Genomic DNA, 13,785 nt, shown 5'->3' on the forward strand with positions numbered 1-13,785 from the left:
ATATGTATAAGTGTGTAAATATTATTGAAACAAAAGTTTTACAGAATAATATTTACTGTTATTGTGCATAACACCTTCTAATATTTTTTCTTGTATTTCATTAAAAAAAGCTATTTGAACCTGCCAAATTGATTTCATGAACCACTAAAGACTTGCAAATGTTACTTAGGAAAATGTTACTTTAAATTGAGTTTTTGAGTAGCATTCCCTAAAATCCTAAATGAATGTAAGAGTTATAAAAGAAAGATATTTTTGCTGAACACAGTATTTAACTACATGAAGAACTTGTTCATTGCTTTTATTTGCTCTACATATTGACTTTCAGCGTAAAATAGCTTTAAAAATGAAGCTGGAATGCTTAAGAAACAATATTAAGAAACCAAAAAACTCTACGTAGTTATTAATACTGTTTAATTTATTAATATTTTCTTGGATTTGAAATATGGTATTACACATATTAATTTTTAAAGGATTGTATATGAAATGTGAGTTTTCTGGTCTTACCATGTATGTGGTATATTTTTCTTTGAGTTATATTTAATGTCACACTTGCATATATACTTTGCATTCCATACTTTGCTTTAAATCTCTCATTTTGTTCAGCATTTTCTTAAGGAAGGAAGTTTTTCAGGTGTTTGTCCACAAGCAGATCCAAGGGAACTCTTCCCATTTTGATGCTGCAGTTCTTTTTTGTAAGCTTGATTGTGTCAGTTAAGTGCTCCTGCCTTATTGCCTGTCCATTCCTTGCTTTTGTCATTTTTCACAGAATGGGAAATGATAGCAACAGTCACCACAATAAAAAGTAAAGCATCTTTGACCTAGGAATGCTTAAATTCTTGTGTTTACAGGCTCTCTTAGGGTGTTTTGTGCTAAAGTGTACTCAGATTGAATCATATCACCATTACTGATTATGAATCTTATTATTTAAAAGAAAAATAAAAATACAGTTTATATACACATACCAGTTAGCAATAATTTATACTATGAATGAGTAGAGGGACTAATAGTTTTTAATTCAAATGTATTAGCTTTTATGTTTAATAATTTTTTACTTTTAAAAAAGTAAGTTTTTTAATAACTATAAATGTTACTTCTTTCTCTCCTTACATTTCTGAATTTGGAAATAAATCAACTTTCATGTTTTCTTGAAATCCAGTATGATGTGCTCAAGGATAGATCATCAAGACTTTCATCATTAGTATGTAGTGCATGACGGTGTGTTTAATGTGGAGTTTTACTTTATAAACACCTGTTATGCTAATCATAGATTATGACTTGCATGGCTTTTTAATGATCTTTTTGGGAAAATGTTTAACTAACAAAGCAAAAATTATTGTTTTACAATTGCAACATAATTTATCATTTGAATAGTAATTTTTTCCTAAAGGAATTTAGGATTGGATAAAAGTATTTTCTTCCCTATTGAGGACCAAGATTGGTAGTAACATTTTTTCTTAAAATGCTGAGCCACACATCTAAAACATGCTCATTGCCCTGAAAGACCTGTTTCTGACAGAGAACTGAACTACAGTAGTATAGGCCCAACTGTGTTTCATGTGATGTGTCACAAGCTAGCAGATGTGAAGTTGCTAAACAGCAAACATCCAGTAGTGATAGATGACATATAAGACATCACTTATGGTCAAGCATTTTGGTTTGATTTGATTTGTTTTAATATAGTATGTCATATTAACCAAGGAAGTTAACTTATAGATTGTTATTCTTGGGTTAATATTATGTTAGTAGGTTTCCTGAGTTTCTAGACTATATAGATATCTCTCAAAATGTTGAGAGTAATATATGAAAGGAAAGATGTGTATTCAAGAAAAGAAAAATGAGTTTATAATCATTGATTTGGGATCTAGCTATACATATGTGAAATGGTTTGTCTAGAATAGATAGTCTGTTGCCTTTGGCTACTGATAGGTAGGGCATTTATAGCTGTAACCCCTCATTTCAGGCAAGCAACACTACCCAGATTGGGTTTCTTGTCTACCAACTGACTTACTTAGTAGTATTGCTGTCATTTATCCGCTGCCCACCCCGCCAGTCCATACACTTGTCTTTGTACTCCTCGGAGAAGTTAGATGCTGAGACAGTCCTGTCTTCAAAGGACGCTTGTAGAAGGTGACCATTTAGTAAAGCTGCTGCTATGCTGGGCAATCCATACCATCGTGGCTGTTTTCCTCCTGAGCAGCACATGCTCTGGGTCCCCTAACTTGGGTTAAAAGTACTGTCTGGGGCAATGCAATGTCATGTTCTTTATTCTCTCAGTCCCCTTTTGATTGATCCAAAGTATTGCTTTTTGGCCTTTAGGTAAGGACAACTGTAGAAGGAGGTGAACTCTCTTGTCACCTATACCTTTATAAAGAAGAGAGAGGGACTCAAATGAGATGTGGGATGTAGGTTCCTGCAGATATCCTGCTTGGCTCTAAGTCTCGTTCAGTTTTTTTTAGCTACCCAGACACTGAGCTGGATGCTGGGCACAGTCTAGGGGGTTCGTGAGGGGGGAGTGCAAATGTGTAGAGAGGCCATATATCTTAGCTAGTCAAATACAGCAAATCATTTACTAACAAGTGGGAAATAGATTGCATGTAAACTACTCTGTATCTTATAAAAACCTTTGTATAATTTTAAGGTGAATTTTATTAAATTATTTTTATAATTTCACTTATGATCATTAAAGTTAACTTAAAATATTTACTTCCAGAATCATTCTTACAGTCACTCTTCTGGAATGAAGAAGAGGTCTTCTGGTTCTCGTAAAGACCTGCTGGTTAGTTCTGTTGTGTCTCATATCATAATTCATTGATTACTTTTAGGGAACTTAAGAATTATGACTGCTTTGATGTGCTCGTAAGCCATTATTGAAACTTGATAATTTGCTGAAACATGATTTATCAGAAGTTTATTAAAAATAATTTTGTTGTCATTTACAAGATTTAATATCAAGTTAAAATATACTAATCCTAGGGGCTAAAGTTAATAAGGTATCACAAGAAGCTCATTAACAAATATTTTCGTTTGTGCACTGTCCTTTGGAATATAGCTCAACAATAGGTTTAGTGAGATTCTCATCCTTATTTTAGAAATTTCAACTGATTTAGTTATGGTGTTATAGGCAGTACCAAACTCACAAATAGGTTTCATTCTGAAAGTTTGTTTCTTGTGAACTTGAAATGCATTTTCTGATAGAAACAATAAATATGTAATGGCAGAGTTCTCATGCTAGCTTACAGAAATCTCTTTAACCTATAATGTAATTAAACTACAGAATTAATATGCTCTTTATTCCTGCCACCTTGCTAAGTGACATTTCTGTGGGGGAAAAATGTCTACAGAATGCTCACATGGTGCACTAGGAATACCTCTTTCCTGTTAGCTTACAATAGTACTGGCAAAGGAAGTATAGTCCCAAGCTTCCAGCCAATTCAGGATTCCCATGAGAGGGGTCATGTGAGGGTTGGGAGCCTTTGGATGGTAGAAGGGAGGAGGAAAGAGAGAATGTAATGGAGAGGAACATAATAAGAGGCCCTGGATGTTGGGGTTTTGGGATCTCTGGGGAGAGATGAGCCGTGGTGCTATAGTTGAGGGTATGAATGGGGAGTGGTGCAGGAAGGCAGGGCCAGGAGTGGTAGGGCTGGGGTGGGCATAGGAGTGTCCCCAACTGCGGTGTCAACAGTGGAGAAGGAGACTTTAAGTTCAGAGATTGCCTAAATTTGCTTAACCTTGAGTAAAAAAGATGGTTAGAGAAGTTGGAAAGGGAATTTTATAGATGATTTTCTCTGCCTCAGAGAACTACAGTGTGTAAAATTATTGTTTGTTTTATGCAGTGTGTTAAAAATGAACATGCCATAGATATTTTAGACCAAACCATATTTACTGCATTCTCTTTCTCTTTTTGGTGATCAGTTTATTTTGACAAATACTGAGACTATGAAAAGTTTGGAACCAAATATAGTAACTCTTTTAATTATTTCTGTGGCTTTGCCAAATAGATTATAAAAGTGATAATTATTCAGTTGTTCTGTCCTGGTGTTTTCAAGGACATTCTTAAGCATGACATAAAAGTAAACCAATTATTTCCATTCCATTTTGTCTGAGGGTTTATTGTCTTGTTTTTAAAGTAAAAAAATTAGTAATGACTTGGTTTGAAAACAGTTAAATTTTAATACCAGTCTTTTTTGAGGGACTTGAAATAATTGTTACTTTGATTTTTACTTAATATGATCTAATGATTTAAAGACTTCTTTTTGGAGGAGAAGGGATTTGGCAATGTCAGATTTTGTGTTTGTTCAGATTTTGCCTTTGAGTGTTGTTAGGTTAATAACATTTAACCTAAGAAAAAATGTGTTTAATTTTGCTTTTGCAGAGTGGCCTCTATTTTGACCAGAGAAACTATAGCAGTCTTAGACATAGCAAACCCACCTCTGCCTACTACACTCGGGTTTGTCTAAAGTTTTTTGGCTTTGTGTGTTATTCACCTTTAACACATTTCTAATCCCCTATTTTGCATTTTGACTAGTTATAACTAATTTGTAAATGGTTATGTATATATTAGTTTTTGGTAACTTAATTCATATAGTCTGTGTGAGTGTCTTTAAACAGAAGAAACTAATAAATCACCAAGTTTGTAAATGAGTACCAATTTTTTTTTCAATTTTTTTTTGTTTGTTTTTAGAGACAGGGTCTTGCTCTGTCGCCCAGGCTCAAGTGCAGTGGTGTGATCATCGCTAACTGCATCCTTGAACTCCTGAGCTCAAGTGGTCCTCCCACCTCAGCCTCTGAGTAGCTGGGACTATAGGCGTGTGCCACCACACCGGGCTAATTTAAAATTTTTTTTGTAGAGACAGAGGTCTCACTGTGTTGCCCAGGCTGGTCTTGAACTACTGGCCTTAAGTGATCCTCCCACCTCCACCTCCCAAAGTGCTGGGATTACAGAGAAGAGTGATTGTGCCTGGCCATCAGTTTTTTTAATGAGAATTTTTAAACATACAAAAAAGTTCAAAGAATTATATAGCAAACACATATACCTACCATTTAAATTTTGCAATTTATTATATTTCCTTTATCACATGATTATCTGTCTATTCATCCCTCCATCCATCAATTCATCTTATTTTTTGATGCATTTCAAAATAAGTTGTAGGTTTCTGTATACTTTATGGTGGGTACACTTTTAAAAAGCTTCCATGTGAAAATCTACACCACACAGGGGACAAGAAAAATGTAATTATTTGTTTAATGTTAGAATATCTTGTTTTTTCAAGGCATCTTACACATCATTCATTTAAAACACATTAAATGTATGGCACACAGTACATTTAAAATAATTCATTTCACAAAACCTGCACACAAAACTTAAATGCTCTTCTTTTTCATATCTGGTAGGGTTTGGTGGAAAAGGACTGAAAATTATGTCCTCAGATGACATCAGGAAAGGAAGATTTAATTCCTTTAAAAAAATGCTATGCCCTCATTAGTACATGGCCTCACTGTGTCTGGTACAATTTATCTGATTAAACTAAGGCACTTTGTCCATAGCTTATTTTGAAATACAAAGTTTTCTAGTCCATGTGGAAAAGAGTGTTTGTAGTGATAACTTGAAGCTTATTTATCTGGTTCCCCAATAACCAGTCTAAGCCCATTGGGAGTCTGTGAAGAAATCACCGAAAATGTCACAGGAGCTACGACTGTTGTGGCCACCTTTAGCCACACTCCCTGTGCCATAGCCCTCTTTTCCTCAGTGTTTTCTTAGCTTGCCATTCCATATCCTAACAATAATGTTTAAACACCAATAGGACATAAACACATTTCTAGAAAACTATTCCCAGTTATTTTTCTTACCCCTTACAGTTGCTATTCAGAAACATTTGTAATGACTTAAGTTTTTCTTTCTTGTTTTGTTTCTTAACTGCCTTAACATTCAGGAATTGCTAATGAGTTGTGGAGTATAAAATCATAAACTTAAGTCTTATGCTTTCACGTTGGTGAGACCAATTCTTTGTTTTTGTTTTTCTTATTTACTTTGTTTTATTTTTTGTCTATTAGCAGTCTTCTTCCCTGTACAGTGATCCCCTGGCGACATCTAAGAGTAACAGGGTTAGTACTTTCTGAGGAATGTGTTGCCTTCTGAACTACCAGTTGCTTTTCTTTGGGTTTAATGATGTGCTTTTTTCATAGGCCTCCCCTACTGCAAATTCTGGTCTGCTGAGAAGTGCCAGTCTGGTTTGTATTTTCCTCTTCCAGCGTGTGCACTGCTGGTGGAGGTCACTGTCATGGCGCTAACTCTGTGGCTTGACAGCTTTCCTCCAAAGTAGTCAAGGTTACATGGCTTTACTGCAGAATGTGCTGCCCTCTGCTTAAAATATAAAACTTAAAAGTATTAAAAATAAGCATATTCCCTTCACAGAGGTAGATACTATTAGCTATTGGTAGTTCTTATTTAGAATCAGTTTTTTAGAGAGAAAATAGATTTGCATGGGTCCTACCACTCTTACATACTTTTGTGATATGGCTGCTCATGCAAGAAATGTCGTATTTTTCATTGGGACAGCTGTGATCTTGGCCTCGTTAATGCTAGAGTCTAGTAAAGCAAGCTAACTAGAAAAGCAAAAGCAATAGTTCTGTGTAATGTGCGAGTTGTTTGTTTTTAGGCTGTTGTTTGTTGTGTTGTGGCCTGTTTAGTGGCCTGGGACCCAGAGGTCCTATAACTTAATTTTATTGTGGTAGTGGGCAAAATGCTCTCTGTACCTCAGTTTCCTTTTCTGCTCTATTTCCTCTTTTGAGGGAATAAATTCATAAATGTTAGTTCACCTAGTTTTGTAACATCATGGTGAAAGAAAAAACTATAACCAGTGCAATTTTTTTTTTTTTTTTTTGGAGGCAGAGCTTTGTTCTGTTGCCCTGGGTAGAGTGCAGTGATGTCGTCATAGCTCACTGCAGCTTTAGACTCCTGGGCTCAAGCGATCCTCCCTCCTTGGCCTCCCAGAGTGCTAGGATTACAGGCATGAGCCACTGTGCTCTGCCAGTGGAATTTTTTTTTTTTTAAGTGAAGTGTGAGATTGAAGTTATAATGAGACTGATACAGCATACAAATGAATGTTATCACCTTCACAGTTTTCACTTTGGGAGGCTATACACTTATACCATTCTTCAAAACGGTTTTGGCACTGAGTACTACAAAAAAGTTTAGACATTTTCAAAACAATTTTGATGCTAAATAGATAAATGGTATTTCCTTTGTTCTTTAGGCATCGTTGTACAGTGGTGGATCATATAACCCTTATGGTTCTCGAACTGTAAGTCTGAACAGGGGAAGGTGGTGAAGGAGGGGGAAAGTGTAGGTGGGAACAATTTACTTACAAAGAAAAAGTCATTTAATCTGACCTATGATTGTTCTACAAGCTGTGATTCATTCATTCAGTTAGCCAGTTGGACTCTCACCCAAGCTGTGAGAAAGTGCCTGCTAGGAATCTTGGCTTAAAGTTTGAGGGGAATGCATAGAAAAACCTCTTTTCTTATTCATTAGTTCCTCTTGAAGAAGTTCTAAGCAGAGTTTCTCAGAGCATCCCCTTCCTCTTCTCTCCCTCCTGCCAAGGGTTGGTGGATCTTGAGGGTAGGAGTGAGGTAGAGTTCTTGACCAGGGAGTAACAGTTATCTTTACCCTGGGAATCAGGAGAATGTTAGGTCCAGGGTCACTAATGTATTCTCAGCAGAAAAAGGGAATGATCATTGTTGTAAAACCTTTCTTCTTGGAAACTTTATAGCCATCTGAGTACAGTTGCTACTCATCAAGAACAAGTTCAGCCCGAAGCAGTCCTGTGGTGAGCTCTCTAGTCTCTGCATGCTTTAAAGAAACTTTTGATTGTTTCATTAATCTGTACTCACAGGTTAGAATATTGAAGATGTGGTGTGTTTCACTCTGTTGTGCATGGATTATGTAGTTCCGTTATTATACAAACTCAAGCACTAATTTGTCCTAATTGATGATTTCTGTATGAATGTGACCTAGTACATAATTCCTTACATAAGCCTGCAATGAGTGCTACAAGAAATTTTTAAGTTTTTATATTTGTCATTTGTGTGAAACTTCTTGTCTTTTCAATGGTGATAATTCAATGGATGGGTTGGCTACTCTGTTTCCCCTTTCCATCTTCCTGCATTGTACCATTTCACTTGCTTTCCAGCACTTCTTTCTGTCAGTGGAGTAGGAGGAGAAGAAAACAAATAAGCCAACTTAAATTTTTTATAAAGAAGACAAAACTGGGACAATTATGATTACCTAATTTTTCTGCAATATTCAATTTTTTTTTCAATTTTTTATAAAAACAATATTAGTTAAAGGAAATCCAAAATAACATACCGCAGGCCTCTCCTTCCCTATTTCCATTCTCCAAGTGTAACCTCTGTTCTTATATAGCAGTGCTTTCTATTTTGAATACAAATGAGTTCATATATATACTGCTCCTCAGTATGTTTTCTTTGCTTAAAGTAGGTTTCCGTATCAGTACATAGAGATTTATTTCATTCTTTTTTTCAACAATAATACATTTTCTTTAACAAGTAAGCTGTGTCCCTTACTTTTTCCACTTAATGCCTCTTGAAGATAGTTCCATATCAGCACATTCTTTTAAATGGCAATATATTATTCCACTAGTGTGTAAGTGTACATTTTTAAAACCATTCTCCTATTGATGGACATTTAGGTTGTCAGATTTTTGCTACTACAGAATACTCTTACCCAACTATATTTTTGTGTGCTTATAAGTAGATCTGCATGGTAAATTGCAAATCATGAAATGATGGGGTCAAAGAGCATATGCATTTCAATTATGTTGCATATTACTATGTTGCACATCAAAAAGACTGTACTAATTTACATTCCAAGGGCAAACAATGACTTTAGGAATTACCTTGTTAGCCTCGACGGTGTCAAAACTGGAGAAATTATTAAAGCAGTTTTTTTTTTTTTTAAAGAACTGTGATGCTTTTTATTTTTCTTTTTTCAGCTTATTATGGGGGTACAAAAGTTCAGGTTATATATATTGCCCATTCCCCCCCCTTTCCCCTGAGTCTGAGCTTCAAGCGTGTCCATTCCCTAGACAGTGCACATCGCACTAATCACGTAGGTATACACCCATCCCCTCCACCCCCGCCCCCCATCAGAACTTCAAGCGTGTCCATTCCCCAGACAGTGTACATCGCACTCATCATGTAGGTATACACCCAGCCCCTCCCCCCAGCCCCCACCTCTGTCCGATACCCAATTGGTGTTATTCCCAAATGTGCACTTAGGTGATGATCAGGGAAACCAATTTGCTGGTGAGTACATCTGGTGTTTATTTTTCCATTCTTGGGATACTTCACTTAATAGAATGGGTTCCAGCTCTCTCCAGGAGAACCAAAGAGATGCCATATCACCGTTATTTCTTATAGCTGAGTAATACTCCATGGTATACATACGTGACATTTTACTAATCCATTCATGAATTGATGGGCATTTGGGTTGTTTCCACATCTTTGCAATTGTGAATTGTTAAAGCAGTTTTTTAATGGTCATCAAAGATTGTTTTGTGGAGTAGAATAAGTGAGCTATATGGCCTTTCTTTTACATGCATATTTGGCTCAGTTTTGCCATTTCCAAGCGGCACTTCTCAAAAACACCACTCCTATATTTAACAAAAAATTGCACAGGGATGTTTAAGGAGTTAAAGGCATTTTTTTTCACATAAGGAGGAAGTTTACTTTTAACCCACTCTGTAATAAAGTTCCACTTGGCAGTTCTTGGGTGTGGTAGCATTTTTAATGTCCTAAGTCTGATGGGCCCTTGCAAACAAAATTTGATAATATATTTTCTTTCTTTTTTTTTTTTTTCTTAAGAGATGGAATCTTGCTATGTTGCCCAGGCTAGATTTGAATTTCTGGGCTCAAGTGATCCTCCCCTCTCCCCTGCTCAGCCTCCCAAGTAGCTGGGAGGGGGACAGGTGCACACCACCATGTCTGGCTAATACTGTCTTTCACATTACCTGTACCAGTGAGCTCTCTGCTTCTTATTTTCAATTAATTGTAGACTCTTGTCCTTGTAGGCTGGCTAAATCCTATTTTATTTGCAAGTTGGGTTCACAGTTATTATCTTAGTGATGCCAGAATGGTTTCTTAGTGATGTCAGAATGGAGATAAACTACACATACCAAAGATTAGGCTTTGGCTGATGAAGCAGAAAGAAGACTGCCCCATGTTCAAAACATCTCCACTAGTTGCATAGGAATGAATAAAGGAAAATAAGAATCATCACTTCAGTGTCCTTGTTGGTAGGAAATTCTGTCTTTGACTTATATTATTTTCACTTTAAAATGTTCTTTTATTTTTCTCTCCCAAACTAAAACAATAACTATATTTATTGGTCCCTGATGGGATACCAAAGGGCCTGGAGTTTTAAAAAGCATGAAATCCCTAAATGGTTTTGGCTGGTTTACTCATCCCTCCTTCTTTAATTTAACTTAAATAAAAGATAAGGTTCTACTTTCTTCTTTGTGCTTTTTGGAAATATCTTTTGCTTTTTAATGACAGTTCATTATGCCTTGTAACAGCTTTGCTGTTTAATGGTACACAATAGATTTTGCCAATTATGCTGCTCTCATAGAGTATTTGTATGCTTTTCAAAGGCTTCTCTAATGTGTGTACACCCAAGTAAGACCTGTAGTGAAATTACTTCTTTTTCATTATCTGCATTTAACATCTATAGTTTACCAACGATGACAACGCGAGCATTGTGTCTTCTGATCGTGCCAGTCGTGGGCGAAGGGAGAGTGTGGTGAGCATGGTTTGCATGCAAACAAATACGATGAGTTTTAAAATGACAACAATGTGTGATTACCTGAAATCTATTGGAAAGTGAAATTTGCATTTCACAAAATGAGCATTTTCCTCAAATTTAGTTTATAATAATAATCTACCCTGTAAACATGCTCTTGAGAATATGTACTCTGTGGCTGTACAAGCTTTCATTAATAACTTGCCTGTTCACATCTCTTACATTGGGTCATTATTTGAAAAGTTTTCACTTTTTATTCTTTGTAGCTGTTTTACATACATGCATTTGTGTGTACAGTTCACCAAAAGCAAATTTCTCCAGCAAAGTTAATACTTCCATACTGTGTAAAATGCGTAACTATAGATTAGAAATCATGTTGCCATAAATGGCTTTCTTTACTGTTGTGTGTAAGTTTAGCCAATGTTTATCCATCTGTTAAGACCTGTGAACTTTTTAAGAGTTGCTGATGGCAAAATTTAAAAATTCTAGTCTTAGATGTTCAACTAGATAATAATTGTAGATGCAGAAAATAGCTATGCTGGGATACAAATGATATAATTTCAGGTTATTCTTTTATGAAACTTGAAATTTTACAGTTTTACAGCTGTTGACTTTTTTGTTATATTTAAGAAGTTGATATGGAAATTACATTGTTTTGGATGGCATGTCAGTTTAAAGCTAGCATAAGGAGCCCTATAGAGGGCTATAGCCCTATAGAAGAGGCTATAATTCCTTTAAGAAAAATAGAAGGCCATTTAATGTGTAATGTTATGTGAAAGATTGTAAATCTGAGTTTTTGTAGAGAAAGGGGAAAACCAAATGTTTGTGAGATTTGTTGCCAAAAATTCATTTATCTAATTAGAGCAGTTGTGATCCTTTAGCAGACTAATTAATGCTCTTGCTCTCAGCTGAAGGAGAGAGAAAAGCCACAATACCTGAAAGCATCTTGGAAAGCAGCGGATTGGAAAGGACAGGGACTTTAAAAAATAGTCACTTTAAAATAGTGGCTTGCATCCGCTTCTACTACCTATGAGTTATGTGAATGGAAGATTCTTCATTTATACAATGGGGATGTTAATGGTTATCTTTGTAGGTAGTCTTAATGTATGGATTAAATGAATTATCATATAGAAAATACCTGTCAAAAATCTGAGACAGTGGTGCCAATAAATATTAGTATGTATAAATCCGAATTGTATTATCATTGTGAATAAAAATACTGTTGCTTGATTGATTAGCCCTTAGCAGACTTCATAAGCCTATTTTGTCTCTGTGGATGGGCTTCTAAATTCTTTTCCTTAAGGGGAAGAGTTTTAAAGCAAGGTAAACAATTAGCTCAGGTAAGAAATAGCTGATGAGTGAGTTACAAAATATTCACTTATTTATTAATTCAGTTAATGTTTATGGAGTACCTATTGTATTCGAGGCATTGTGTTAAGTGCTAGGAATAATTCGGTAAGCCAGACAGATCAAATTTCTGATTTTATGGAGATTATATCCTAATGAAAGCCATAGGCCATAAGTTAGTAAAGAAAAGAACTAAAAGAAATCCCAGGGACTGTTATGTGATTAGGCAACCTTTAGGAGTGCGTATCCCTTTGGATGAGGTGGTCAGAGATGCTTCTCTGAGGAAGTGATCTTTGAACTGAGACCTGAAAGGTGAGGAGCCAGCTGCTTTGAGAGCTGAGAAATGAGCTTTCTAGGCCAGTGCCAAGGCCTAAGGTGGGAAAGAACTGAGTGTGTTTGGGGAAGCAGAGGCCAGTATGGTTCCTCTCCTTCATTATTTTGTCCTGTATTTCCTGGTCTTTGGGAATATGAAAAAGAGGGAACTGTGGAAACTGGGTAAAAGGTGCAGTAAACACCCTGCAAATAAGTCTGCATTCAGCATACATATTCTTAACAAAGTTGGTTAGCTATAATGAATTATAGACTTTGTGAAATATAGTAGAGGCTTTAAGTACATACTATCCTAGAAACCCCGTTGTTAAGGGTGATGAATGTCTTAAACATGAGAGATTTGCTGGTTCTCAGGCAGTAAATTATCTCTGTAGCATAGAACTCTAGTTAAGATGAGTAAAGAAGTTTATTTTAGGGAGCTATGATTTCACTTAAGAACCCCTTTTTCACTTTTTTGAGTAGGTTAATTGCAGCAGTTTCCTCATTTCGTTTCATAATACTTTATCACACACCAAAATTTTAAAAAACCTTTCCCTCTATTGGTCAATGTTCTTATCTTTTTCTTCTCTCTTTTCTTAATTTTTAAAGTATCTCATTTTTTCTACTGAAAGGTTTCTGCCGCTGATTATTTTAGTCGCTGCAATCGTAGGGGCAGTGTTGTCTCTGAGGTGGATGACATCAGTATTCCAGATTTGACCAGTGTGAGTGTATCGCATGGGGTGGTTATGTTGTCTCAGGCTTGTGACTAACAGCTAATACATTAGCTATTTGAAAATTAAGAACTTGATTTACTGCCTAGAAGATATTTATTTGAACATACTAACATAAAATACAGTTATTTGCTTTGTTTTGGAATGCATTCATTAATGTCCTTTTTTAAAAAAACTTTTTTCCCTGTGGAAATTTTCTCTCATAGAACCCATCAGGAGCTTCAACAGTTATCAGTATTTTGCCATTTTTGTTTCATTGATTTCTTCTCCTTTTTGTCCTTTTATTTTCTGAATTATTTTAAAGCAAATCCCACATATGTCCTTTTCCAATAAATCGTTCAATATGTATTTCTGAGAGTGTTTTCAGATTATGCCATTATTATACCTAATGAAGTAAAAAGTAATTCCTTAATATCATCTAATAGCTAGCCCTTAGTTACACATTCCTGATTGATTAAAAAATCCTTTTCCCTTTTGGTTTCAGTGAGTCTATAAAGTTATAGGTAGGCTCTGAAAATTGAACAATAAAATATACTCTTCAGTAAAGTGTCACTAATTTGTAGTAACTGGGAAGAATCTGAA

At 35.6% G+C, this 13,785-nt stretch overlaps 1 protein-coding gene across 25 annotated transcripts in view; it reads left to right on the plus strand.

Moving 5' to 3' along the window:
- LRRFIP2 (LRR binding FLII interacting protein 2) overlaps positions 1-13,785 on the plus strand; it is a 109,391-nt gene that overhangs the window by 55,282 nt on the left and 40,324 nt on the right. For 9 of the 25 annotated variants that reach the window (XM_045536866.1, XM_045536923.1, XM_045536904.1 and 6 more), the window contains 9 exons: positions 1,157-1,198; positions 2,711-2,776; positions 4,373-4,447; positions 6,052-6,102; positions 6,184-6,228; positions 7,254-7,301; positions 7,770-7,826; positions 10,748-10,816; positions 13,105-13,194. The exons of 9 other annotated variants lie outside the window; for them this stretch is intronic. In XM_045536866.1, coding sequence (XP_045392822.1) covers positions 1,157-1,198; positions 2,711-2,776; positions 4,373-4,447; positions 6,052-6,102; positions 6,184-6,228; positions 7,254-7,301; positions 7,770-7,826; positions 10,748-10,816; positions 13,105-13,194 — 543 coding nt within the window. The remainder of the gene's footprint in view (positions 1-1,156; positions 1,199-2,710; positions 2,777-4,372; positions 4,448-6,051; positions 6,103-6,183; positions 6,229-7,253; positions 7,302-7,769; positions 7,827-10,747; positions 10,817-13,104; positions 13,195-13,785) is intronic. 7 more of the 25 variants (XM_045536879.1, XM_045537022.1, XM_045536888.1 and 4 more) reach the window with 5 other exon arrangements.

The sequence above is a fragment of the Lemur catta genome, chromosome 1 (assembly GCF_020740605.2).
Source record: "Lemur catta isolate mLemCat1 chromosome 1, mLemCat1.pri, whole genome shotgun sequence".
Taxonomy (NCBI): domain Eukaryota; kingdom Metazoa; phylum Chordata; class Mammalia; order Primates; family Lemuridae; genus Lemur; species Lemur catta.